General features: G+C 36.7%; 1 protein-coding gene across 3 annotated transcripts in view; it reads left to right on the plus strand.

Annotated features, from left to right (window-relative positions):
• Nucleotides 1-24,388, plus strand: part of UGGT2 (UDP-glucose glycoprotein glucosyltransferase 2) — an 88,423-nt gene that overhangs the window by 51,464 nt on the left and 12,571 nt on the right. For 2 of the 3 annotated variants that reach the window (XM_081326764.1, XM_081326763.1), the window contains exons 16-33: nt 948-1,079; nt 1,748-1,909; nt 2,913-3,036; nt 3,134-3,232; nt 5,684-5,778; nt 6,480-6,686; nt 7,824-7,955; nt 8,798-8,925; nt 9,784-9,879; nt 11,127-11,229; nt 13,544-13,623; nt 14,346-14,535; nt 15,865-16,023; nt 17,735-17,820; nt 21,361-21,445; nt 21,578-21,657; nt 23,354-23,452; nt 23,847-23,931. In XM_081326764.1, the coding sequence (XP_081182890.1) occupies nt 948-1,079; nt 1,748-1,909; nt 2,913-3,036; nt 3,134-3,232; nt 5,684-5,778; nt 6,480-6,686; nt 7,824-7,955; nt 8,798-8,925; nt 9,784-9,879; nt 11,127-11,229; nt 13,544-13,623; nt 14,346-14,535; nt 15,865-16,023; nt 17,735-17,820; nt 21,361-21,445; nt 21,578-21,657; nt 23,354-23,452; nt 23,847-23,931 (2,142 nt within the window). The remainder of the gene's footprint in view (nt 1-947; nt 1,080-1,747; nt 1,910-2,912; nt 3,037-3,133; nt 3,233-5,683; nt 5,779-6,479; nt 6,687-7,823; nt 7,956-8,797; nt 8,926-9,783; nt 9,880-11,126; nt 11,230-13,543; nt 13,624-14,345; nt 14,536-15,864; nt 16,024-17,734; nt 17,821-21,360; nt 21,446-21,577; nt 21,658-23,353; nt 23,453-23,846; nt 23,932-24,388) is intronic. The other variant, XR_014026302.1, reaches the window with a different exon arrangement.

Consider the following 24,388-nt stretch of genomic DNA (forward strand, 5'->3'; position numbering starts at 1 on the left):
GAAGGGATGTTTATCTTCAAGTAATTCATTTAAATCTTCATAATTTATAAAAGCTCTATTTCGGGGGACATGGAATTCAGAACAGAACTGTAAGCAAATGATTTTTAGAGAAATAGGTGTTAGTTAATTGAATAATATGGTCCTAGAACAGGACGGGAATTGAAGATATTTGAAATTTAAAATAAAATTTCCAATTCATTTCAGGTAAATTGGAAGCAATAGAATAAAATATTAAATATGAGCTCCCTAATTTTAGACATCTTGAAGTCAGCAAGAGCCCATTCTTTTATAAGGAGATGATATACAAATATATAAAATTGTATGCCAATAATAGAAATACCTTCATTTCTAATTTAACCTGCAGTGGTTAATTTAGAACTGTGAGATTGTACACCCACATTTTAATTTACACAGTTTTTTAACTTACAGAGATTTTCTCACACGCTGTGAAAGTTTTAATATGGGTGAAATTTACTTTTTTTTTTTTTTGCTCTGGTTGAATGTAAATGGTTGGTTGCCTTGGTTGCTTAACTCATTTCATGGTTGGCATGGAAAATAAATACTAGTTTAATATATGCATTATACTTTTCCTTAGAGAGCACAGAAATGAAGGGTGAGAGTGCATTGAAGTATAGTTGGCTGAAGACATTACTATTAAAAACTGGCTAATAAGGATAAACCTGCGACTGGATGATAGGAGCTTTTCAAAACTTTATAGCAGGAGTCCTCAACCTTGGTAACTTTAAGACTTGTGGACTTCAACTCCCAGAATTCCTCAGTCAGCTGGAATTGAAGTCCACAAGTCTTAAAGTTGCCAAGGTCGGACCCCTGGTTTATAGTATTAATAATAAAAATGGAATGCAATCTAAATATTATTAAATGTTCTACTGTATTGTAACAGTAGAATCTATTGTATCATTTATCTTTCTTTTGCTCTCTTCAATTAGATGTATCGTCAAGTAGACGAGGGAGAAATCCTTTCAGTGGACAACGTGAAGCGTATTCTTCATAGACAATTTCCTCAAGCTGATATGGAGGAGATCCTAGGTCTGGACTCTGACTATGATGACAAGAGAAAGGTAGAAAGAGTTGAAAGCTGCAAAATGAAATACAAAAAAACCTAAAAGATTAATAGCCTGGTGTCTTCATAAGTGAAGACACAGGTCAACTGCTTCTGTGCGTCAGGCACTGACTTTTTTTTGTGGGGTGGATAAATGAGGAAGCTCATTATATCTTTGTTTGCGAATTCTTATCCCACAGTATTTATATAGCAAGAGATAATTTAGTTGGGAATAGTCGCCATCATAAATATCTTCAAATAATTTTTAATAGCACCCTGATATCAAAGATCAGAAAATTACATAATTCTAATACTTATTGGACTAAGCCATGTTAATCTAAAAAAAAGTTTTTTGAGTCCTAGTTGGCTGTTCTTAATTGTCATACATTTTTTTGAAAACCAGATTCTCTTCTGGCAGTCCAGAGCTTTCTCTCCCCACATCCAAAATTGCTTTCTAGAACATCTTTCTTCTTTCATCTTAAACTAATCTTGAGTTACATTAGCTATGTAATCTAATATATCTGGAGGCATCAGATTGGGGTATATTGTTGAAAGGGGAAAATAAATCATTTTATTCTTCCACTATGCAGTTTATGGATGCTTTGAGTCTGTTTTGTCTTTATATTAATCCTGTTTTCACACAGTCAGCTATTTTCTGTGTAACTGTGACATCGCTGATTTGTTTAGGCAGGAGCAATGTTCTATAAGAAGACTGGCCTGGGCCCATTGCCTCAAGCTCTCTTTAATGGTGTGCCTTTTAACAGAAAAGAGATGAATATTGCAGAACTAGAGACCTCTCTGCTGAAGATCATAGATGCCACAGAGGCCTTTCAGCGGGCAGTGTCCATGGTACATATTTTTTTCCTTTAGAAGACAGGAATGTCCAATGAAATATGGGCTAATACAGTGTTTTGCAACCTTGGCAACTTTAAGACTTATGGACTTCAACTCCCAGAATGGCTGGGGAATCCTGAGAGCTGAAGTCCACACATCTTCAAATGGCCAAGGTTGAGAAACACTGGGCTTCAGTTATGTTTACATGATACATATTTCATAAAGAAGTGATTTGGAGTTAATGTTGCAAACATTTCATTATTTTAATTTGTTGTCTTGATTTTGAAGCTTAATCCATACTGATTTTTGGTCTAGTGGTTAAGGCAGCAGTCTAGAAAGCAGGAGACTGTGAGTTCAACTTCTGCCTTAGCCATGCAAGCCAGTCACTCTCTCTTAGCCCTCACAGAGTTGTTGGGAAAATAGGAAGAGGAAGGCTTGTTAGGTGTGTTCGCTACTTTCAGTTATTTGTAAAAATAGTAAACGTATATACATAAATAAATAATATCTTAGAATGTAATTATGTGCTTGTTATATTTTAAAAGGAATGGAGCCATTGCACCCTTTAGAAATAGATGTTTAAAATGTTCTATTTAAGGTAGTGAAAGAGGAGAAAGTGTTCAATTCTGTGCTTCATATTTAAGTCAGACGTGAAACCCATTTCTCATGAATCACTAAGCTGTAGCTTGCTCTATCATATTTGCTGAATTCCTCATAGCTGTCTCAGATCACACATTACTTTAAACTATAAACTATGGGTTATCATGCAGAATGGTTTTCTTTCTGTTTTCGGAAGGTTAAAAAAAGTGTCTTGAAATCCCAAGTTTTCCAGGCCTTCTCTACATGTTTGTGCTGGAAGGGAGGTAATGCTTAGTTATGGTACCAGATGGCTTGGTAAAATCAAGCTCAGCTAAGATACCCATTCACCCAGCAGAGGTTGCATACCCTGATCTCAAGTTAAGAGGAAGCTATATTTAAAACTGTTAATGCTGTGGAAATTAAACTCTTATTCTGATTACAGGGCTTGCTAAATGATCATAAAGATGCAGTTGATTTCATCATGGAGCAACAGAATGTAGTTTCTCATATAAATGAAATAATTCTTGGTGATGAAAAAAGATATTTGAATTTTGAATCCCCGTCAGGTAAACTGAATGCTTTGTTTCTTCTCTCTTGTTTATTTGTGGGGAATTCATTTTGATATCGTGCTTGACGTTATGCCACATCTTGAATTTTTTGCAGTTCCTATAGATGTAAATGACTACTCAACCTTTTTCTTCTTGGACTCTCAAGATAAAACATTTGTTATTTCTGAAAACATGAATTATGTTACAAAGCAAGGTAATCTTTATTACATTTAATCTTATTACTGATTCTGTACACATACTGATAGTAACACCATAACCCAGAATGGTTGATACTTACATGAAACCACTGAGGAAGTTCATGCATCAACAAAGGATTGGGTATCATTAAGTTGCTGAGAACTAGTTATACATCTCATCCCCAGACTGAACAGGACATGCCATCAAGGTATTGTTGCAGTCCTCAAGGTTGTTAGAATCTGGATGAAGAGGAACAAATTTAGGCTTAATCCCAGAGAACCAAAGTGATTGTAGGTTCAGAACCCATCTCATTCCAGGAAAATTGTATTTCTGATCATGAATGGTATATTGCTTTTCCATATTGAACTGGATCATAATTTGAGGCTCTTGAACAGCAGATCCCGGCTATGGTCAGGAATGCCTATGCACAAATTCATCTGGTGTGCCAGTTAGAACCTTTTCTGGGCAGAAGGCACTTCTCACTACTACTATTCGTGTTAATCAACTTCCATTTGGGTTATTTTAATGCCCTCTACATGGTGCCCTTGGGGGTCTAGGACAGGGGTAGGCAACCTCGGCTCTTTTATGACTCATCGACTTCAACTCCCAGGACTGACTCAGGAATCCTGGGAGTTGAAGTCGATGAGACATAAAAGAGCCGAGGTTGCCTACCCCTGGTCTAGGACAACTTGACATGGCCAATTCATCGCAGCCAACTCACCACAGCCAACTTACTATGGAGCAACTCCCCATGGCCAACTCACCACGGGACAACTTGCTGCAGAACAACAATTTAATTTAAGTATTTAAAATAATTTTAAAAATATTTTAATTTTTGTCATTCACATTTCATTTTGTTCCTCCTTTTGCATCCTTTGATTCTATTCTACCATTTCATCGATATTAATGTAACTCTTGTCCTGTGGCAAGTTGTCCTGCATTGAGTTGCCCATGGTGAGTTGGCTATGGAGAGTTGGCCACACCAAGTTGTCCCATTCCGTGCCCTTGAAGACCATTCAGAAGGCACAGCTGGTCTAGAATGCCAGAATTTAAATGCAGGCAACTAAATTTCATTTTTGATGTATGCCGTTGTGCCCACAGTAAAAAAAATGACAATAAAGGTTATCTTATCTATAGGTTTGATTTTGATTTGACTAATGCAGACATGTCAAACTCGCGACATCACAAGACGTCGCGCAACGTATCGGGACGGTTTTGCCATTGCTGGCAATGGGGTGGGTGCGGCTTCCGTGTGACGCATCCATTCCACAGGCCGGCAGTTTGATACCCCTGGCCTAATGCAACACCTCTACTTTGAGAGTTTCACTTGTAATTAATTAAGTTTCTGACTCTGGGTTGTTGTAAAAGCTCTTCAAGGGTCAGGTTCTTGAAATCTATAAGAGAACCTGAATTTCTAAGTCCTCTCTCATAAAGAATGTCACCTACAAGGCTTTTCAAGGAGTTTAAATGTCAGTAAATACATTTTATGAAAAAAACAACCTAGCAGTTTGAAAGCACATAAAAATGCAAGTAGAAAAATAGGGACCACTACGGTGGGAAGGTAACAGCGTTCCGTGCACCTTTGGCGTCTAGTCATGCCGGCCACATGACCACGGAGACGTCCTCGGACAAACGCTGGCTCTTCGGCTTTGAAACGGAGATGAGCACCGGCCCCTAGAGTTGGAAACGACTAGCACGCATGTGCGGGGGAACCTTTACCTTTACATCTATCTATCTATCTATCTATCATCTATCTATCTATCTATCTATCTATCTATCTATCTATCTATCTATCTATCTATCTATCTATCTATCTATCTACCTACCTACCTACCTACCTACCTACCTACCTACCTACCTACCTACCTACCTACCTATCTATCTATCTATCTATCTATCTATCTATCTATCTATCTATCTATCTATCTAATCTATCTGGATGACATTTATAAGGAATCCTCAGCTTTCATAAAAAGTATGTTTGTGTTAAATCTTGCATATATTATGACTTTAAAACAACATTTTATAATTATTACTTTGTCAGTTGCTAATGGAATACAATCAATGTAATTTTCTATTTTGCTTTTATTTTTGGAGATTGTGTGTTGGCAGGGATACTCAATATGCCCATGTATACTATAAAACTGAAAAAGAATGGGGCGGGGGGGCAAAGTCCTCAGCTACAATTTTTTTTAAAAAAACAGTTGCCTATCTTTGCAATTTAGCAAAAAAAAAAACAAAACAGAATTCTGTGCTTGGGATCCAAATACTGTACATCTCTAAAGTCACATTCAGGGATTCATTATTCAGTATTGTAAAAATATTGTGGATCACTTGGAGGTCTACCAACAATTCTTGATTAACCTTCTGTCTATTCTTAAAATAATGTACACTTTATTTTGCTGATACATTTTCCATTTTGATCACATATTGAACAGTAGAAATTCTTGCGTGTGTTTTTTTTCAGATGATGCTTTAATCTATCCAGTATCCATATGGATTGTGGCTGATTATGACAAGTCAGATGGAAGGCAATTGCTTTCTACTGCACTGAAACACTTGGTCAGTTCTTCACAATTCTTGTACCTACATCATATAAATAATTTTCCTCAGTCAATTTTGGAGAAGAAATACAAATGGTAGATAACGTGCCAGAAAATGATTGCAGCTAAAGCTGTGTCCTTTCCTCAAAATAAAGTTTTACAGAACAAAAGAAATTTGTGAAAAGTTTAGTTACTACATAAAAACATTACACATGATAGTAATTATGCATTTGTAATACTCAAAAAGAGAAATTTTGCCCATAGAAAATTTTGTTTAAGAAGTTAAAGAGAATTCTGTGTAATTGAAACAAAGAGGACAGAGGATTGCACATTACACATTTACTTTATAAGAAAATGTTAGAGCAAAAATTTCCTTTATGATAGTGAAAGATATAAATTGTAGAAATAATAAGATTCCTGCCCTGAGCTGTACATCTTGGTGTTGATATTCAGAATATGGGCTGCAATTTCTGCTTTTTCTGTGCTTTTATTGCTGATGGATGTCACCTAGAACTCTGAAGGATAGGCAGGAGACAAACTCTTTAAAATAAGTATCTATTTACTGTATCTGGTTCTTACAAAGTAAACATTGCTTTTTAAACTTGGCATGCTAGACTGTATTCTCTTCTCAGCTTTTCTGAATCTCAAGAAAACTAAATACTGCTCCCAGGCTCTGGTTGTAGTTTTTGACATAGTTTGTAACCTACCTTTATTTTACAGAAAACCAGCAGTCATATTCGGCTTGGGATTGTGAATAATCCTACTTCAAAAATAACAGAAGACAGCACTATTATTGCAAGAGCAATCATGGCAGCTTTTTTAACCCAGAAAAATGTTCATTTGAAAAACTTTCTTGGTCGGATTCTTAAGGAGGAGACAGCAAAGGCCCTTGCTGAAGGAACTAAAATTAAAAAGTTTTTTTCCCCGGTTAGTAGTTTCCTAATTATGCACTTAGCTGAGTTTTGGCAGCGCATATATAACAGTTTCTATTAATGTCATTGAATTTTGAAATTTTTGATTTTAATATCATTTATTTTTAAAAGATATATCAACCTATTTCTATAATATGTTTATGTACTATTGTAGTCATGTTGCAACTACAGGATGTTCTTGTACATACAGATAGGTGTCCTATGTGTGTTTGGTGGCAGTTCATCAAATTATCACCCAATAGAGTTCTATATATATTGCATCAGCCAGTGCAAAGTAATGGTTAAGGCAAGGGTCTTCACACTTGGCCCTTTTATGACTTGTGGATTTCAACTCCTAGAATTCCTCAGCCAGCATGCCTAGTTGAGGAATTCTGGGAGTTGAAGTCCACAAGTCATAAAAGGGCCAGGTTTGAAGACCCCTGGGTTAAGATGTTGGACTAAGAATGTGGGATATCAAGGTTCAGGTCCATTCTTAGACATAGATACTCAAGTGGTGAATCTAGGCCAGTCACTGCATCTCAGTCCAACCCACCTGAGAGGAAGGGGTTGTTCCTGGAAGAAAGGCAGAATATATATGTAACAAATAAATAAATAGTGTGTCATTTCAAGATATAGGGCTTTCTTCTACATTGTTCCAAAATTATACAAATATATTCTCCCGGGATTGATGTATGCCCCTCACTGCTGGCATTTACAAAAACTGTAACACTTCATCTGTTTTCTAAACTTTTAGTAGTTAATTGTTTCTGGAATGTTTTAAAATTTTCTTAGCTGTGCTGAACATTTGGCGGAGTAGAAATACAGAGAATAATTTAAATAGAATAATTTGGGAGCAGGTGGTTACAGTATAATAGAAACAGTAACCAATAATTTTTCTGCTTTTCTGAATATCTAAAAAAGTTACTTTTCAAAACAAATACCTTAAAAGTGCTTGGTTCTTGAAGCTATGTATACACTTTTATTTTAAAGAAAGAATTACTGTATAACAGATTCCAGAAGACTCTTACTTACTTTGAAGCATAGCATCAGTTACACAACTGGATTGTTTATCTAAATTCTCAGTAGAGAAAAGTTTTAAACATGCTTATGTAGTTTTCTAATTAGGACTGTACTTTTATACTTTATATTCCAGGCCATGGATGCTGATGCTCTTGAGAAGAAATACAATACACTGGGGGTTGATATGATTCAGACTCATCAAGCATTTTGTCAGGAAGTTCTTAAATTGCTTCCGGGAGAAATGGCTGTTATTAGTAATGGCAGGGTAAGTAAAGAATGGGGAGATGGCATTTTATTATTGAGTTGCTTTGTTTTATTTTATGGAATGCCAGTGTATTGGCATGCTCTGTTTAGTGAGAAAGAAGAAAGTAAATGTATTTCCAGTTCAGAGTTCCCCAGGCATTCCAGGATGATACTTTTGGTCCTTTGAAAGAGTTTCCTCCTTTGATTGAGAAAGATGATCCAGCATTTTTCTCCTCTAGACTTTCAGAACGGAAGGCTCATTCCTATATTCTCCTATTCTCCAAAGCACTTGAGGGCAGAACAAAAAGTAATGGGGTCATTAAAGAGAGAGCCAACTTAGAACTAAGGAGAAATTTCCGGTCATTGAGAACAATTAATCAGTAGAATGGTTTATCTCTGGAAGTTGTGGGTGCTCCATCACACTAGAGGTTTTCAAGAAGAGACTGGACAGCCATTTGTCTGGAATAGTACAGGGTCTTCTGCTTGAGCAGGGGGTTGGACTACAAGACCTCCAAGGTCCCTTACATCCCTATTATTGTATGTTCTATGAATTCTTAGAAAGAAAAATGGATTTTTCTTTTCTATGCCTTGTTGGACCTTCCTTCTACTTTTCAGTAGGACAAACACTTTTGCCCACATCCTGAACCCACCAGGTTCAGAATGCTATTATATATTTTACCCCTGATTGTTAAAAACTGTTGGCAAATTTCAGTTATTACAAAATGTATGACAATGCTTATAGCAGAGAATGTTTTGTGCTAGCTTCATTTCTCAGTCACTTTCTGAGCATAAATCAGGATGCTTACAAACCAGAGTATTGTATTCTTCTCCTAACATTGAATTATGTCAACTTCTGTTCTGTAGATATTAGGCCCTTTAAAAGAAGATGAATTAAATGCCAAAGACTTCGATTTGTTAGAGTCAATAACTCTGAATACAGCAGCTGCAAAGATTAAAAGCCTTGTCAAGGAAATGGGGATTGATCATAAACGGTAATTTTTATTGTGGAAGGTTTTATAGTGAAGCACGTTTTGCAGATGTTTTGCCGTTTAAAAGAGACACTGAATTTAGCTGGGTGTGGTCTGGGTCTGGAAGACATTGTAGTCAGTTCACAGCCGACTCTTTTATTACTTTTGGTTCTATTGTTTTTGTTGTATTATATGATTTTCACATTATCCTGTCACTACTCGAACCGTGAGATAGGCAGCGTATAAATTTAATAATAAATTAATAGTAAAAAAATGTTTTTAATGTTTGCCACCCAGAGTTTAGAATTGGGCAGCTTAAAAATGTCTAAATTAATATAGATATAGATATAGATCAGCTAATTACAAAAGTATAGAGTATGAATGTAGTCATTGACTCCGTCTATCATCCAGACTTGATAGCACTAGAGAAAATCATCTCATAATACTAGGCTTTATAGTTACATAAATGTAAAAGGTAAAAGTTGATTTTGATAATTTGGTAGTTTTTGATGACCTCAGCAGCTGAGGTTAGTTTTTGCTGGAGCACAAATGTAAGACTGAGATGGATTCTAAAAGACCAAGGATGACCACTGTGATGGGCTTAGAAAAAAAAAGGATTCTCCTTTTCTGTGCCTTGTTGGACCTTCCTGCTACCTGAGATGGATTTAAAAAGACCATTGTTATGAAAAGCTCTCAAAAACATATTTTTGTTCTTTAATTTCCCACATATTATTGTGCAAGGAACACTAAGAACATTCAGCATTGCCAGTCTTCTTTGGAAGCCTTACAGATTGTGGTGGTGTTGCTTTTGGATATTTAATGGCATTATTTTAGGAGATTCTTCTATTCCTGTTATATCCAGTTCTTTTCTCTTTTCTGTAGTGGCAGTAATTTAGTGATGAAAGTGAATGCCCTCCTTTCTTCTTTGCCAATAACTGATGATCGCCAAGATGTTGAATTTTTCAAAGACCAACATAGGTAAAAATAGTTGTTCCTTTTTTCCCCCCCATGATAATTCAGTTGTATGAATCATGGCCAGATAATTAGCCATCTATTCTGTTTGCAATATTTATTGCTGCACTGCTATTACCATTAAAAAAAACAAAATTAACTTTATTTGGGTAATTTCCACTTTTCAAAGAGACATTCATTGAAAAAGGCTGGCAAGTGACAAAATATTTAAATACTAAACATATTTACACATACAAAAAGAGTATAATCAAAGAAAGGTCAATTAAGATAAATTTATTTCAAGAAGCCTGGAATGTGTATATGTAACTACTTATGTAGGAAAAATCAATCTGCTTTCCTAAAGGTCCAGTTCCAAAGAATAAGATATGGAGGTTACTCTACGATTGAAAAACTGTCACCAAGAAATTTTTTCTCTCATTAGCCATTTGTTAAAAACAAGTTGTCTAAGAAGCTAAACAGTGCTCAGCATTTAAAATGAATATTCTTGAAATCTCCTTGTATCACTATATTTATTTACAAAGTTTATTTTTGAGGGTCAGTTCTTAGATTCTCCAAAAATACAAAGGGGGGGAAGTATCAGCCAGCTAGGACAAGTTCTCAAGTTTGCCAAAATATAAGAATGAGTAGGAGGCATTGGACACTTGAAATTGTTCAGAAGAACTGGAGTGATTTGGTGTCTTATCAATAAGAATGAGGGGAGCTTCACCAGAGTAACAACCTTTGTCAAAGGTTATCAGACTAAGATAAAATCTTACCTTTTAGTCTATCCCAAACCTGAGCTTAAGACTGAGCATGTTCTCCAGATCATTGATCTATCATTTCTGTCATTGCCAGATCATCAAGATTAAAATTGAAGGCCATAAACCAAAGAACCAAAAGGTGCTATAATTGAAGGATTGGGGAATAGGTAGAAGCGGGGTGCTCACAATAGGTCTGAAGCACTGTTCACTTCCTCTCTAGGGAAAATTGCTTTCAATGCATGCTTTTTGTTTCTCAGAATAAGTGGCATAAACTATTACACAGCAGCTGCTTTTCTAGTGGAACAGTTCTTCATTAGAACTGCTTCACTAGTTTGAAGACATATTCAATGAAATGCATCCATTTGTTGAATCAACATGCTTTATTAAATAGCTTCTAATTGCAAAAGGATAATATAGTATATTTCTTATGAACATTACATCTTCAAGTCATACATGCCTTTAAGAATTTTTTGGTTCAATGCTTAACGTTTCTCCATTGCCTTCCCTACATAGCATACTGAAGATAAATCCAGAGCAAAGTGAACCCTACTTTGATGTAGTTGGTGTTGTTGATCCACTAACAAGAGAAGCCCAGAAGTTATCACATTTGTTGATTGTAAGAGCATACTGTTGTCTTGTGAATTGTGGTAACCTTAAGCCAATTTAACATTGTTTTCCATACAGTGTAACTGCTTTATTTAAGATCTTCCTTGAAATGGTAATTATTTACTTTGAGTTGTATGCATGGTAGGATGAGAGATCCATGTTTAAATTTATGGGGGTCACTTTGGTATCCTCAGTAATCAGAATTTTTAAAATGAGAGTAAAATTAAATATAAAGAATGAACTAATAACAACAGTTTCATCAACCAGCTTTAAGCGTGAAGGAGCAGGATAGAAACAACACTGGAAGTTTGAATGCTGGTGTTGAAGAAGACTCCTGAGAATACCATGGATAACCAGTAAAACAAGCAAGTGGAGCGTAGATTTTCAATCCATAGTTCTCATTTATGGCAGAAATGACAAGGCTCATATTTTGGATGTAATGGAACGATCTAATTCTTTGGCAATGATGGACTAAAAGAAGAAAAGAATTACTGATAGCCAGTTGATGGATGTAACTACAGTGACAGAGATTCCTGCTTTTACACGAAGAGCCAGATTGGAGACAGGTCATTCCTGGAGAAAGTCGGTCTATGTGGTCACTAAGGGTTTGATGGCACATAAGCCAATCAGATGATGATCTTGGCGACAACATGACAGCAAATTATAACTTGGTGGCCCTCCAGAAAAGTTCCACTTTATTCACCTTTTGGAAAGACACTAGAATCACTTGAGAAGATATTGATCACAGGGCCTTCAGATCCACATCAGCAAACGTTTAATGACCTGCAAATCCATATCAGCAAAACATAATGACACAACTCAGTTTCATAGCAGACTAGCTATGCTGACAATATCTGACAGTAGCAGAATAGGGCCTTTATCCAATGCATCTGTTATAGTGAACAATAAACAAGGCACTTCTTTTAATTTTAAGACAACAGAATAAGAGATGGCCAATGCCATGGTGGCAACTGAATGCATTTCTGCTTTTTTCCGTCCTCTTCATGGTGGTGTACAAAGTAGCAGCTAAATGCACAATTGACCGATTGCCCCATTTTAGCTTCAGAAGGCTGTGGATCTCATAGTGGAGATAAGAGAGCAACGTCTGTGGCACTTCTGCAACACCCAGATATTCTGTCCCATGAGCCAATGATACAGCTAGTCCATAGGTGTTACAACGTGTCTTGAGATTGAACAGAGCAATTTCTGAACATGAATCTTGTAGGTTCAGGTGTAAGACAATCTTGACCCAAAACAACCAACCACCAGCAGCCCTTAAAGTTGATTTGATACAGCTTGAATGGTGAGTCATATACAAAAACTGATGTTACAAGCAAAAGCTCTATCTCCAGGGACCAAAAATGGTAATTGGACTTAACCATGAAGAAACTTTCTCTTCATCAGAAGAAGAATCTTCTAGGTCTGTTTCTAGTATTAAAAAGAGAAACCAAGTTGCCTTTATTTATTTTGCTGCATTGTGCTAGCTGTTGCATATTCGTTTGATTTCTAAGACTGTTCACTGGTCAAGTCACTTTAGGCAGTTTGTAAAGAGTTAAAATAATCAATATACAAACAGCACAATACAAAATAACACTATGCTGGGAATAATAAACTGCAAAGCAAAAAAAAACAGATTCACACAGGATCCTTGCCTTCTAGCCAAAAGGTGTGTTAGCCTTTTCTATTTGGTTCATTTTCCTATGATCAGATAGTGCTTCATAATAAAGCTATCATTTCTCACACTAACATCATTAAAGGGATACTAAGGATTCTTTCTACTAAGACTTCCTAGATAAAGTTGATTATTAAATTGTAAATATGAATAGGATAGAAGGGAAAGTAGAAACATGTAAATTTGCAAATTATGACACAATTGAGCCCAAAACTTCTGTTGCTAAGTGCAATATTTGTTAAGTGAGTTTTGCCCCATTTTATGACCTTTCTTTTCCAGAGTTAAGTGAATCACTGCAGCTATTAAGTTAGTAACACAGTTATTAAATGAATCTGGCTTCCCCATTGACTTTGCTTGTCAGAAGGTCGCATAAAGTGGGGCACAGCAGGTGTAATAAATATGAATCAGTTGCAAGTGTCTGAATTTTGATCACATGACCCTGGGAATGCTACCATGGGCTTAAGTGTGAAAATGGTCATAAGTCACTTTTTTCAGTGCCGTTGTAACTTTGAATGGTCATTAAATGAACTGTTGTAAGTTGAGGATCACCTGTATGTGTTTATAATTTGAAGAACTTAATGTAAATTAAAAGGGTAGAAATAGAAAATTGGAAAAATTTGCAAGACTTTAATATGGGGATTGTTTTCATTAGGTGCTTGGTCAGGTTGTCAACATGAAGCTGAGGCTGTTCATGAACTGTAGATCAAACCTATCAGAAACACCCTTGAAAAGGCAAGTAACCTGAAGAAGTTTATTACCAAAATGGACCCAAAAAAGTGAGAGTACTTTCAGAGATGGTTTTTATTGGAGAAATGGTTTCATGTATGATAATAGGGCTCATGAAACATAACCACATTTTCATTGTCTCCAACATCTTTATCTAGAGGTCATTTCACTAATATGATTTATATTTAGAAGCAGGTCTCTTCTCAAAATCCTCAGTTTCTTTTCCTCCCCTTAAATATTTGGTCTTCCCATTTTTTTTCTATGACTAAGCCATCAACATTAACTTGCCTTTACCTGAACCTTTTATGTAGAGAAGCTGCACTCTTTAAAAAAAACAAGCTTCACACCAGTGCTGTACATTGTATTCCATATAGGAAGGCACATCCATTTTCCTGACAAATGTTGTATCCTGAACTGGATATATTACTTCCCCCAAAGTTTTATGACCTGGATTGACAGTGAAGAAACTGTCTTTGTCAAAGGTTAACACAGTAATTGGACCCAGATTAGAAAGATAAAGCATTAGAAATTAAAAATAAGAGCACAGAAAAAGCCCATTCAAGTTCCTTGAACTTATAGATAAAATATTACACAATTGCCAAACAATACTATTTGTATGAAATAGAAGTAGAACATTCTGAGGCTTTTACAAATTGTCGTGCAACCCTCTAAAATGCTCTATGCTTTGCCTTACCTTCTTAATAGTTATATTTTTGCCTTGGTTATAGCTTTTATCGTTTAGTTATGGAACCAGAACTTTCTGTTGGGTCCAATAATTTATTTCCTCTTTCATCTGGAGCAACCTTCCTTGAAATTCCAGAGTCTCTTCTTCTGACACTAAACATGGCAATTCCAGAAAGTTGGTTGGTTGAAGCAGTGAACAGTTCTTATGACCTCGACAACATTCATTTAAAAGATGTGAGTACTAGTTCTTAAAACATATTGTACAAAAAGTTGCAATAGCCAATTTTTTTTAAAAAAAATTCACTTTTCAGATACTTTAGGCTTGTATTTTTCTTAAAAACTCATTCCAGGCACAGAGAATGCATAATGTTTGAAGAATAGTTATCCCGTTACTTTAGCTACATTTATTTAAAGTGGTGCTCGCAACTTTGACAACAACTTCATTTGCCAAATACCAGGAGATATGAATAGAATCTGAAGTTTATTTATTTGTTTGTATAAATTTATTGACTACCCAACTCCAGTGAACTTTTGGCAGCTTATAGGACTAGAAAAAGGATAAAATCAGTCAGACAGCCCAAACTTAAATGATCTGATAAGCAATAAAACCAACAATGCAAAACAGAAGCCTTCAACAAGCCATAAACCTCAACCCAGGCCTCAGACCAAAAGTAGATTTTCAAAGCTTTCCAGAACTCCAGAAGTGCCCCCTTATCTCAGGGATGGGTGTGGGTGGGAATGCCACAGAGAAGGCACACTTCCTAGATAAAACCAAGAGGACAATGTTGAATGGAGGGGACCCTTAGTGCACCTACTGTGCTGAAACAATTTGATACAAGCAGTCTCGTGACATCCAGATTTCAGATGATGTTCCTCACTCAGTCTCAGTACTATAGAAAGCTAAAGTACAGCAGGCAGCATTCTTTTTGTCATAATTTGGTGGCAATGAATCCTTGAGGGAAATAGCCTCTATGGTCCTTGTTCAGAAACCTCAGAAAATTTTAAACTACTTCATTGCCACCAACATTGGTCCTACATTCCCTGATTCATTGATCAGGAACCACAATCATTGCCCATACCAACCCTGATTCTCCTCAGTAGTTCTACCTCCCCTTTAAAGACCAACATTTCTCATTTACTGTGGCAATTGCTATTTTTACTGAGTGAGGAAATTTATGGCTTTTGGAACAGACGTGAAATTACAGCTTTAAAAAATAACAAAATTATTGAGGAGGATACATTTTCTTCTCTCCAAGAGTTGTTCAAAATGAGATAAATGTCTCTGGTACTTAATTTCAGATGTACAAGAAAACATCCAGCCATAGATCCTTTATTAGACAGATTGTATAAGCACTAAGCAACAGTAATACATTTGTGGCTCTAGCACAGGGGTAGGCAACCTTGGCTCTTTTATGACTCGTGGACTTCAACTCCCAGAATTCCTGAGCCAGCATGGTTGCCTACCCCTGCTCTAGCAAGTGTAAGCACTCTGTGTATGGCCACAGTATGTCCAATACTGCCTACTATTCATATGTGTCTTTTTAAAAAAATCCATTTTCACAGGTAGAAGGGGTGGTTTCAGCTGAGTATGAATTAGAATATTTGTTGCTGGAAGGACATTGCTATGATGTGAGCAATAGGAAGCCACCTCGGGGATTGCAATTCACCCTTGGAAGAAGGAATAATCCTTTCAAAGTTGACACCATTGTGATGGCCAACCTGGTAAGTAATGGATAAGGCAGGGGAATATGTATGTAATTTATCCAAATGCTCATTGTTTTTATCTAATATGTCTGCTAATATTAATGGTATGGTCTGTTATATTGATTGAATCTTATAGTTTTTCTTGCCAAAAAGGGATTATTTATGGAATAACATCAGGTATTGAAAACTGAAAGTGAGGCATTAAATGCTTAAGACTTGTGCGTGTAGATGCCACTTATAAATTAGGGAAGTTGGTAATCTGGATTAATAAGTTATGTGAGATCAGAATATAATATTATAATAAAAGATATGATGTCATTTTAATCATGTCATTAAATATATCCTGAGCAGAATATCTTAGAATGGTGTTACCATATAATCATATGTAGAATTTGTGGCCCCAGGATCACATGACAGTCCTATCCCCAAAGTCTTGGGTAGGGTCTTCAAAGCCTTTTGAAAAGTTGTTGCAAAAAGGTGGAATTCAGGACTATGGAATGGCTGATTTTAAGTGGTGCATGTCTACAATGAAGCATTCATAGTTCCCATGTTTTGGTCCATGTGGTGAATTATATTGTTGGCCTCTACACAGACTGAAGTGGGGTTAAATGTATAGAAAACTGTTTAAGAAATGGAAATGGAAAGTTCCAGTCTTTTGTGATTAAAATAGGGGAACACACTCCCCCAAAGTCAATGCAAACTTCTTCAAATTGGGCTCCTCCTGATAACTTCATAGATACAGACATGATGCTTTCTCGGTAGCAGAATAGAATTGGTTTGCCATTTTTTATAGGATTCTTTTCATATCCCAGGCTAGATTATTGTTCTGATTACTCTGGATATTTCCCATTCAGTTCAACTTTGCTTAGTTCTAAGTCCAAGCCATGGCTGAGACAACTCCGAATAGCCCAATCTGCAGGTTGAATGCTGCCTCTAGAATACCACATGCCCAAGCTTTATAAGTTGAGAATCGAAGTGTTAATACAAATGAATTTCATGTGATTGAGAGGGACCTTGGAGGTCTTCTGGTCCAATCTTTTGCCTGAAGCAGGAGTCCTCACACCATCTCGGACAAACGATTGTCCAACCTTTTCTTGAAAATCTCTAGTGATGGAGCACCCTCAAGTCCGGGAGGCAAGCTGTTCCATTTTGTGTCTTACTGACAGAAAATTTCTCCTTATTTCCAGGTTGGATCTCACAATTTCACACATAACAGTAGCAACATTAATTTATTTCTTTTCTAGATCCTTTACATTTTAGCAATCTTAGCTTCTAGTAAAAAGAAAAGCAGCCTGTTAATTCTAGTATCTGGAAAAATCTTTCAAACTTTCTCACCTGAAATGAAGAAGATTTGATCCTTTGATTCAAGATCCAGCGTCAGAATCTATTTTAGATCATTTCTTCTTAGTGGTTAGTATTCCATTTAGATCAAGGAGAAGAAGTTCAAGCTCCCACTCAGTCATGGACCAGTCATTTTTTTGTCAATGAAATTTCCTTCTCAAGATTGCTGGGTAAATAAAAGAGAAAATGTATAAATATAACAACTAAAATATAAAAGAATACTACAATGCTTGTGCATGTATTTGTCTTAATTAAGATGCAAAATCCAAACAGAAAGGGTAGATTTCACCAATTGTTTGGCATCTGTGTTTGAGGAGTTAATTTCTGGGATGAAGTTCCTAAATCCACTAAGACGTTTGGTTTGTTTGTTTGCTTGCTTGCTTTGCAGGGATATTTTCAATTAAAAGCCAACCCAGGGTCTTGGATTTTGAGATTACGTGAAGGAAGATCTGAAGAAATTTATGAAATATTTCAGTAAGACATAATTTTAGTCTTAACAGTTATAAATATAAAGCATATTTTATGTTGACTTGAAGATAAACTAGAGGGGGGTGAAGAGAAATAGTTCGAAGACAGCAGCAAATTGTGCTGTTCATTTTGCAGATTCCAGAGATACATCAAAGTTGGCATTTTGGACTAATTTGATTTGCTCTGCTTCTTCTACTTTTACTGAGGTTTGCTAAATGTTCTTAACTTAGACATGACCCTTGTCCTCCATTTTCTGTTTCACCATTTCATTTCATGAAGGAATTTCATTATTTAACACAGCCGTACTACGGCTCTTAATAGTAGTTACTTGGCCAATGGTGGAGAATGCTGGGACATAGAGTTAGGCAACATGAGAAGTCTGCAGGTTTTCAATTTAATCTGAAGACAAGTCTAGAATGCAAGCCAAGTTGGCCAGGAGCTGCCATGGCTGAGACAACTCCCAACAGTCCAGCCTGCAAGGCTGATAATCTGGAATACAGCAAATTGTACTTTAGCAGCTTCTGGAGTATCCCACAGCCAAGCTTCATAGCAAAGTTAAGAATCAAAACGTAAATATAAATGAATTTCATTGGAGTGGAAGGCTCCTTGGAGGTCTTTTAGTCCATCCACCTTCCCAAGGCAGGAGTTCTGATATGATCTTGGACAAATCATTGTCCAATCTTTTCTTGAAAAGCTCCAGCAATGGAGCACCCAAGTCAGTTAAACAACCTGTTCCTCTTCACCCCAAATATATAACTTACACCAATAAATTACATAAACCTTTTAACCTTCTGGAAGGCCATAAAAATCTGGCTCTGCCTCCAAGCATTGGGCTAGGATGGGGCTTGAGTCAGTAATCTAGTTGGTCTGGCAACTGGCAGGAAGGATTGTTCTATTTTTATTCTTGTTTTTATTGGTTGCTATGAACCAATAAAATGATCACTATGATCACTATGGGAGATAGGTGGCCATATAAGTTCATTAAATAAAATGAGAACCTTTTTTAAAGTAAAGGAAAAGATAAGCTGAAACGGGAGTGGTGTAAAATTGCTTGTCATGGCTTAGGTTTCTAGAATTTGTTCTTAAGTCAAAATTTAGGTGATTCTCTTTAAAGCTACTCTGTTATTTGGCTTGTTTTGAAGGTAATTTTATAGTTATCTGGTACAGTGTGTGTGTGTGTGTGTGTGTGTGTCTTTTTGCTGACAAAAAGATTTGAATACACAATGTATTGCAGTAGCGACTTGAGCCCTGCTTAACGCTCCTAGGTTGGATCTGCAAGGCAAAAGAAATCATAATAATAGAACTGCAGTATAGCAAGTTCAAAACCCAAGGTGCTTCAAACCGGTCTGACCGGAAAAACATACATACATACATACACACATATATATGCAGGTATTAAATTAGCAACATAGTTGTTAAATGAAGCTGGCTTCCCTATTGACTTTGCTTGTCTGAAGGCTGCAAAAGCTGATCACATGACCCTAGGACACTGCAACCGTGATAAATGTGAGCCAGTTCCTAAGCGTCCAAATTTTGATCACCTAACCTCAGGTACGCTACAATGGTTGTAAGCATGAAACATGGTTTTAAGTTTTTAGTGCCATTGTAACTGAATGGTTGTAAGTTGAGGACTACCTATGTACAGATCTTTTCTAGTCATCATCATCATCACCCTTGTCATCATCCTAAATTACATGCACTCCCATAAGACCTTATTTGCAACTTATTTACTCATACGTGGCTCTTTTATGAGGAAAAGATTCCAAAATGGCAGCTAAATCATACATAATTTGCAGAGCCCCAGGGCCTCATTCTCAATTCTTCTTCATGGTCTTCTTAAATCTAAGCTTCTTGGTGATTATTTTCTTCGCTGTGTGTTTTTCTACCATTTAGTAGGGAGGGGGTTGTGAGTGCTGTAGCTGGCCGACCGTCATTATATAATAATACAGGTAATCCTTGACTTCTGACCACAATTTGAGCCCAAAATTTCTGTCGAGAAGCGAGACAGTTGGTAAGTGGGTTTTGCCCCATTGTACAACTTTTCCTGCCACAGTTATTAAGTAAATCACTGCAGTTGTGAAGTTAGTAACACAGATGTTCAGTGAATCTGGCTACCCCATTGACTTTGCTGATCAGAAGATCACAAAAGGGGATCACGTGACCCTGTGACATACTGCAGCTGTCATAAATATGAATCAGTTGACAAGTATCTGAATTTTAGTCACATGACCATGGCGATGCTGCAACAGTCGTAAGTGTGAAAAAAAGTCGTGTCACTTTTTCAGTGCCATTAATGACTTTGAATGGTCAGTAAACAAATCATCAAGGAATACCTGTAACTAGCTAGGAACCATAACATCATTTCATTTTTTTAATATCTGGGATTTCTTCAGTTTACCTATTGACATGTATCAAATTGACTTCTGCTTATTTTGATTTTGATATTCTCAGTATAAAGAAGGATAATTACCTTTTATTGTTAGGGAGGAAGGAATTGCACAAATCAAGCCTATGCAGACAATGCTATTTCCTCCCAGTAAGCAAGAATATATTTTTCTTTCTTATATTGAATTATAAGACTTGAGCATACAGTATATCATCCACACAATATGGATTACCTACCAGGCAGAAAAATAACTAACTCTCCTTATTAGTATTTGTCTGCAAATTACTGCTCTGCATAAAATAGAATGTATTAGATGAAATCAACAGCAATTACAAGAGATCCTGGAATTATTATTATTTTGTTAAAATTATCTTGTTGGCTTCAGCACACTGAATTCTTCAGTCTCGGATACTTCCTTTTAAAATGTGTTTTAAGAATAATATTCTAAATCTTAAGATGATTCATTCTGAAGGCAATGACTTTACTGAGAAGGATGTGGCTTGTAGATACCGATAATATAGATTTTGTATCAAATTGTCTTAACTGCAAAACATTGCCTTTGAAATGTAGATTTTTTGTGTGTTTGCCCCAAGTAGGTGGTCTTAGGCTTTGCTTCCTAAATTGATTTGAACATTCGAACATTTCTGCCTTCCTGCACTGATCCCCCAAAATGCGAACCTCTGCTACAACTTCTCTGAAAGGATATAAATATGGAAAATTCCTAAACTAGTATACCGGAAAGCAGGGATTTTCATTCTCAGCTGAGCGAACTGTTCCATAATTCAAAAAACTTAATTATTATATCTTGAAAGAGCCTTGGTGGAGCAGTGGGCTAATGCCTCCTTAAGTAACACCATCTGCCTGCAATTAGTGCAGGTTCGCATCCCACCAGGCTCAAGGTTGACTCAGCCTTCCATCCTTCCGAGGTAGGTAAAATGAGGACCCAGATTGTTGGGGGCAATAAGCTGACTTTGTAATAATGCCGCTTGGGGTGTGTGAAAGCCCTAATAAGCAGGCATATACATAGAATGAAGGCTACTGCTAAGTTTGTAAAGCCGCCCTGAGTCTTCGGAGAAGGGCGGGATATAAATGGAATTAAAATAAATTAATTATTATATCTAATTTTTATTTGCAGATAACTTACTTTTTTTCCTCTCTAGGCATGAAGGAACAGATTCTTCTGGAAGTCAAGAAGAAGTTATTGTAGTATTAAATAGTTTTAGAAGCAAAATCATCAGAATCCAAGTATGTACGCTGGCAATCGAAGATTGAAATTCTTAGATGATTGATAAATTAAATCAACATTTAATGTGATTATAGTGGAAATCTGCTGATTGTTTTGTCTGTGCTGAAAACATTTTTTGGTTTGATGGGTAGGTACAGAAAAAACCTGACAGTGAAAATGAAGATCTCCTGAGTGAAGTAACAACAGAAGAGGAGGAAGATTCTATGACCAGGTAAACTGGTTGGACTTTTCTTGGATCTAGCCAAGAATCTCAGTCAGTGAGGAGCATTTCTGGTTTATTATCTCTGTAATATTATTAGATGGAGTCTCGTTCTTCAGGTAAAGAACGATCTTGTCCTATGATGGAGGTTCTTTCAGTTTTCTCATTTTGTTTAGCTAAACTGGGGATCGCCTTGGACATCAAGGCGATCAAACCAGTCAGTCCTAGAGGAGATAAACCCTGACTGCTCTTTAGAAGGCCAGATCCTGAAGTTGAAACTCAAATACTTTGGCCACCTAATGAGAAGGAAGGACTCACTGGAGAAGAGCCTAATGCTGGGAAAGATTGAGGGCAAGAGAAGAAGGGGACGACAGAGAATGAGGTGGCTGGATGGAGTCACTGAAGCAGTAGACATGAGCTTAAATGGACTCCAGAAGATGGTAGAGGACAGGAAGGCCTGGAGGAACGTTGTCCATGGGGTCGCGATGGGTCGGACACGACTTCGCAGTTAACAACAACAACAATAAAACTGGGGAAACCAAAATAAGCAGGATCCCTGGCTTCTCTAGGAAGTAGTGGATATAGGATGATGATGATAATGGTGGTGATGGGGAAGCAGGAAAAAAACAAATGCCCAGTTATAGAATAGGCAGTACCTGGCTTAACAGCAGTAACCATGAGAGGGAACTAGGTGTCCTAGTAGTGGACCATTGCTTAAGTATGTGCTGCAGCTGTCAAAAAAGCCAGTACAGCACTAGGGTGCAATAACAGGGACAGCATCAAGATCACAAGAAGTGAGAGTACCACTTTATACTGCACCAGTGAGTCTCTACTTGGATTAGTGCATCCAATTCTGGTCACCACAATGCAAAAACCTTGCCGAGACCCTAGGAGTACAGAGAAGAGAAACAAAGATGATGAGTCTGGAGGCTATGATGAATAGTTAAGGGAACTAGGGCATATCTAGCCTAATGAAGACAAGGACTAGGGTGACCTGATAGCTGTTTTCCAGTACTTGAGGGTCTGTGACAGAAAACAGAGGGGTCGACTTATTCTACAAAGCACCTGAGAGCAGGAAAAGAAGCAATCTGTGGAGGATCTTTGAAGAGAGACTCAGTCTGAAACTAAGGAAAAATTTCCCGACAGTAAGAAAAATTAATCAATTGGAACAGCTTGCCTCCCAGAGCTGTGGGTGCTCCATCACAGGAGATTTTTCAAGAAAAGATCCATTTATCCAGGATATAATAAGGTCTCCTGCATGGGCAGGGGGTTGGACTGGAAGACCTCCAAGATCCCTTCCAGCTCTATGATTCTAATCTAGTCTACTTTAGTCTAACCTGGTCTAGTCAGCATTTCTTTCAACCACTGAGGTTCTGATACACAGCTTCTCTTGGGAAAAATATCCCACACTTTGGCAAGGGTTAGTTTCAGAGAATTGCTTTCAATTAGCATTTGATTTTGGTATATATATTGCTTCATTTCCAATAACTGTAAATCATTGTTGTTTTATTAGAACAGCATAGAAGCTTAGATACAGTAAATCTTTGGAGACTCTGTTTTGGTCTAAAGAATATATAGTTGTGCACCTTATAATAGTCTTTGTGTTTTTTGAGTTCTGATATGATCTTTCCCCCCTTTCTTGATTCAATAATGGAAGATGATCCCTTTTATATGTCTTAAATACAAACTGAATAAAATATTTTTCAAGTTTTACAGGACGAACCTGGAAAGCAGATCTGGAGAAGAAAATTGATGTATTGAATATATTTTCTGTTGCTTCTGGCCATTTATATGAGCGCTTTTTAAGGTATCTGAAGGATTTGGGTGAAGGGGTTGTTGAGTCATACCAGAGTGCCTGGCTGTGTATATTCCTATGTATTTTAACCATGAAACTCATGAAAAATACTTTAAGTGGAAGATTTGAATATAGGGAACCTAGTTAGTTGGGTTCTTAAAGCAAGATTTGAATAATTAAACAGTCTTACATTGATTTTATTCTTAGCTGAAAAAAAGTTAAGCAGGATCCAATCTGGGTCAGTCACTAGGACCAAAGGTTTAGTCTTCCGAGCTTTCAGACTCATGCTGAATCTCTGTAAAATAGTGTACATATTGCCCATGATCGAGTCATCATGAGTGCTGTGAATCTCTCAAAGCAGACATGACTGAATATTTTTTGTTTTATTATTATTATTGTTTTCCAGAGTTATGATGCTTTCAGTTCTACGCCACACAAAGACACCAGTAAAATTTTGGTTTCTGAAAAATTACCTTTCACCTGCATTTAAAGTAAGCACAGTATTTCACTTTTAAAATCTATTGCAGTTTTAATCAAGACAGATCTTGGCTGTTCTAATTGCAAAGCATCAATGTCACTTTAAGCTTATTTAAGAAGTCCAGTTCTGGGGTTTATTTACAATAGATTAACTTAAACAAGTTACTTGTAATAATAATAGTTCAATTTTTGAACTTTTGAAATAGTTAGAAGTTTTGAGGTGGTTCTAGTTTTGAATACAAAAGTATTGTGTGATTATTTGGGTATTTTGAATCTCTTAAGCTCTGTTATATTTGAACTACTAGCCCTATCTAAAGCAGAGGTGTACTATATTTTACTGCTTTAGGCAAAGGACTATTGGCTTTCCTACTTCATGTACAGAGTTTGACTGGAACAATACTGACCCATCATATATCTATAGTCTATTCCAGGGGTAGGCAACCTTGGCTCTTTTATGACTCGTGGACTTCA

Source organism: Vipera berus (genome assembly GCF_964194415.1).
Source record: "Vipera berus genome assembly, chromosome: 4".
In the NCBI taxonomy this organism is placed as follows: Eukaryota; Metazoa; Chordata; class Lepidosauria; order Squamata; family Viperidae; genus Vipera; species Vipera berus.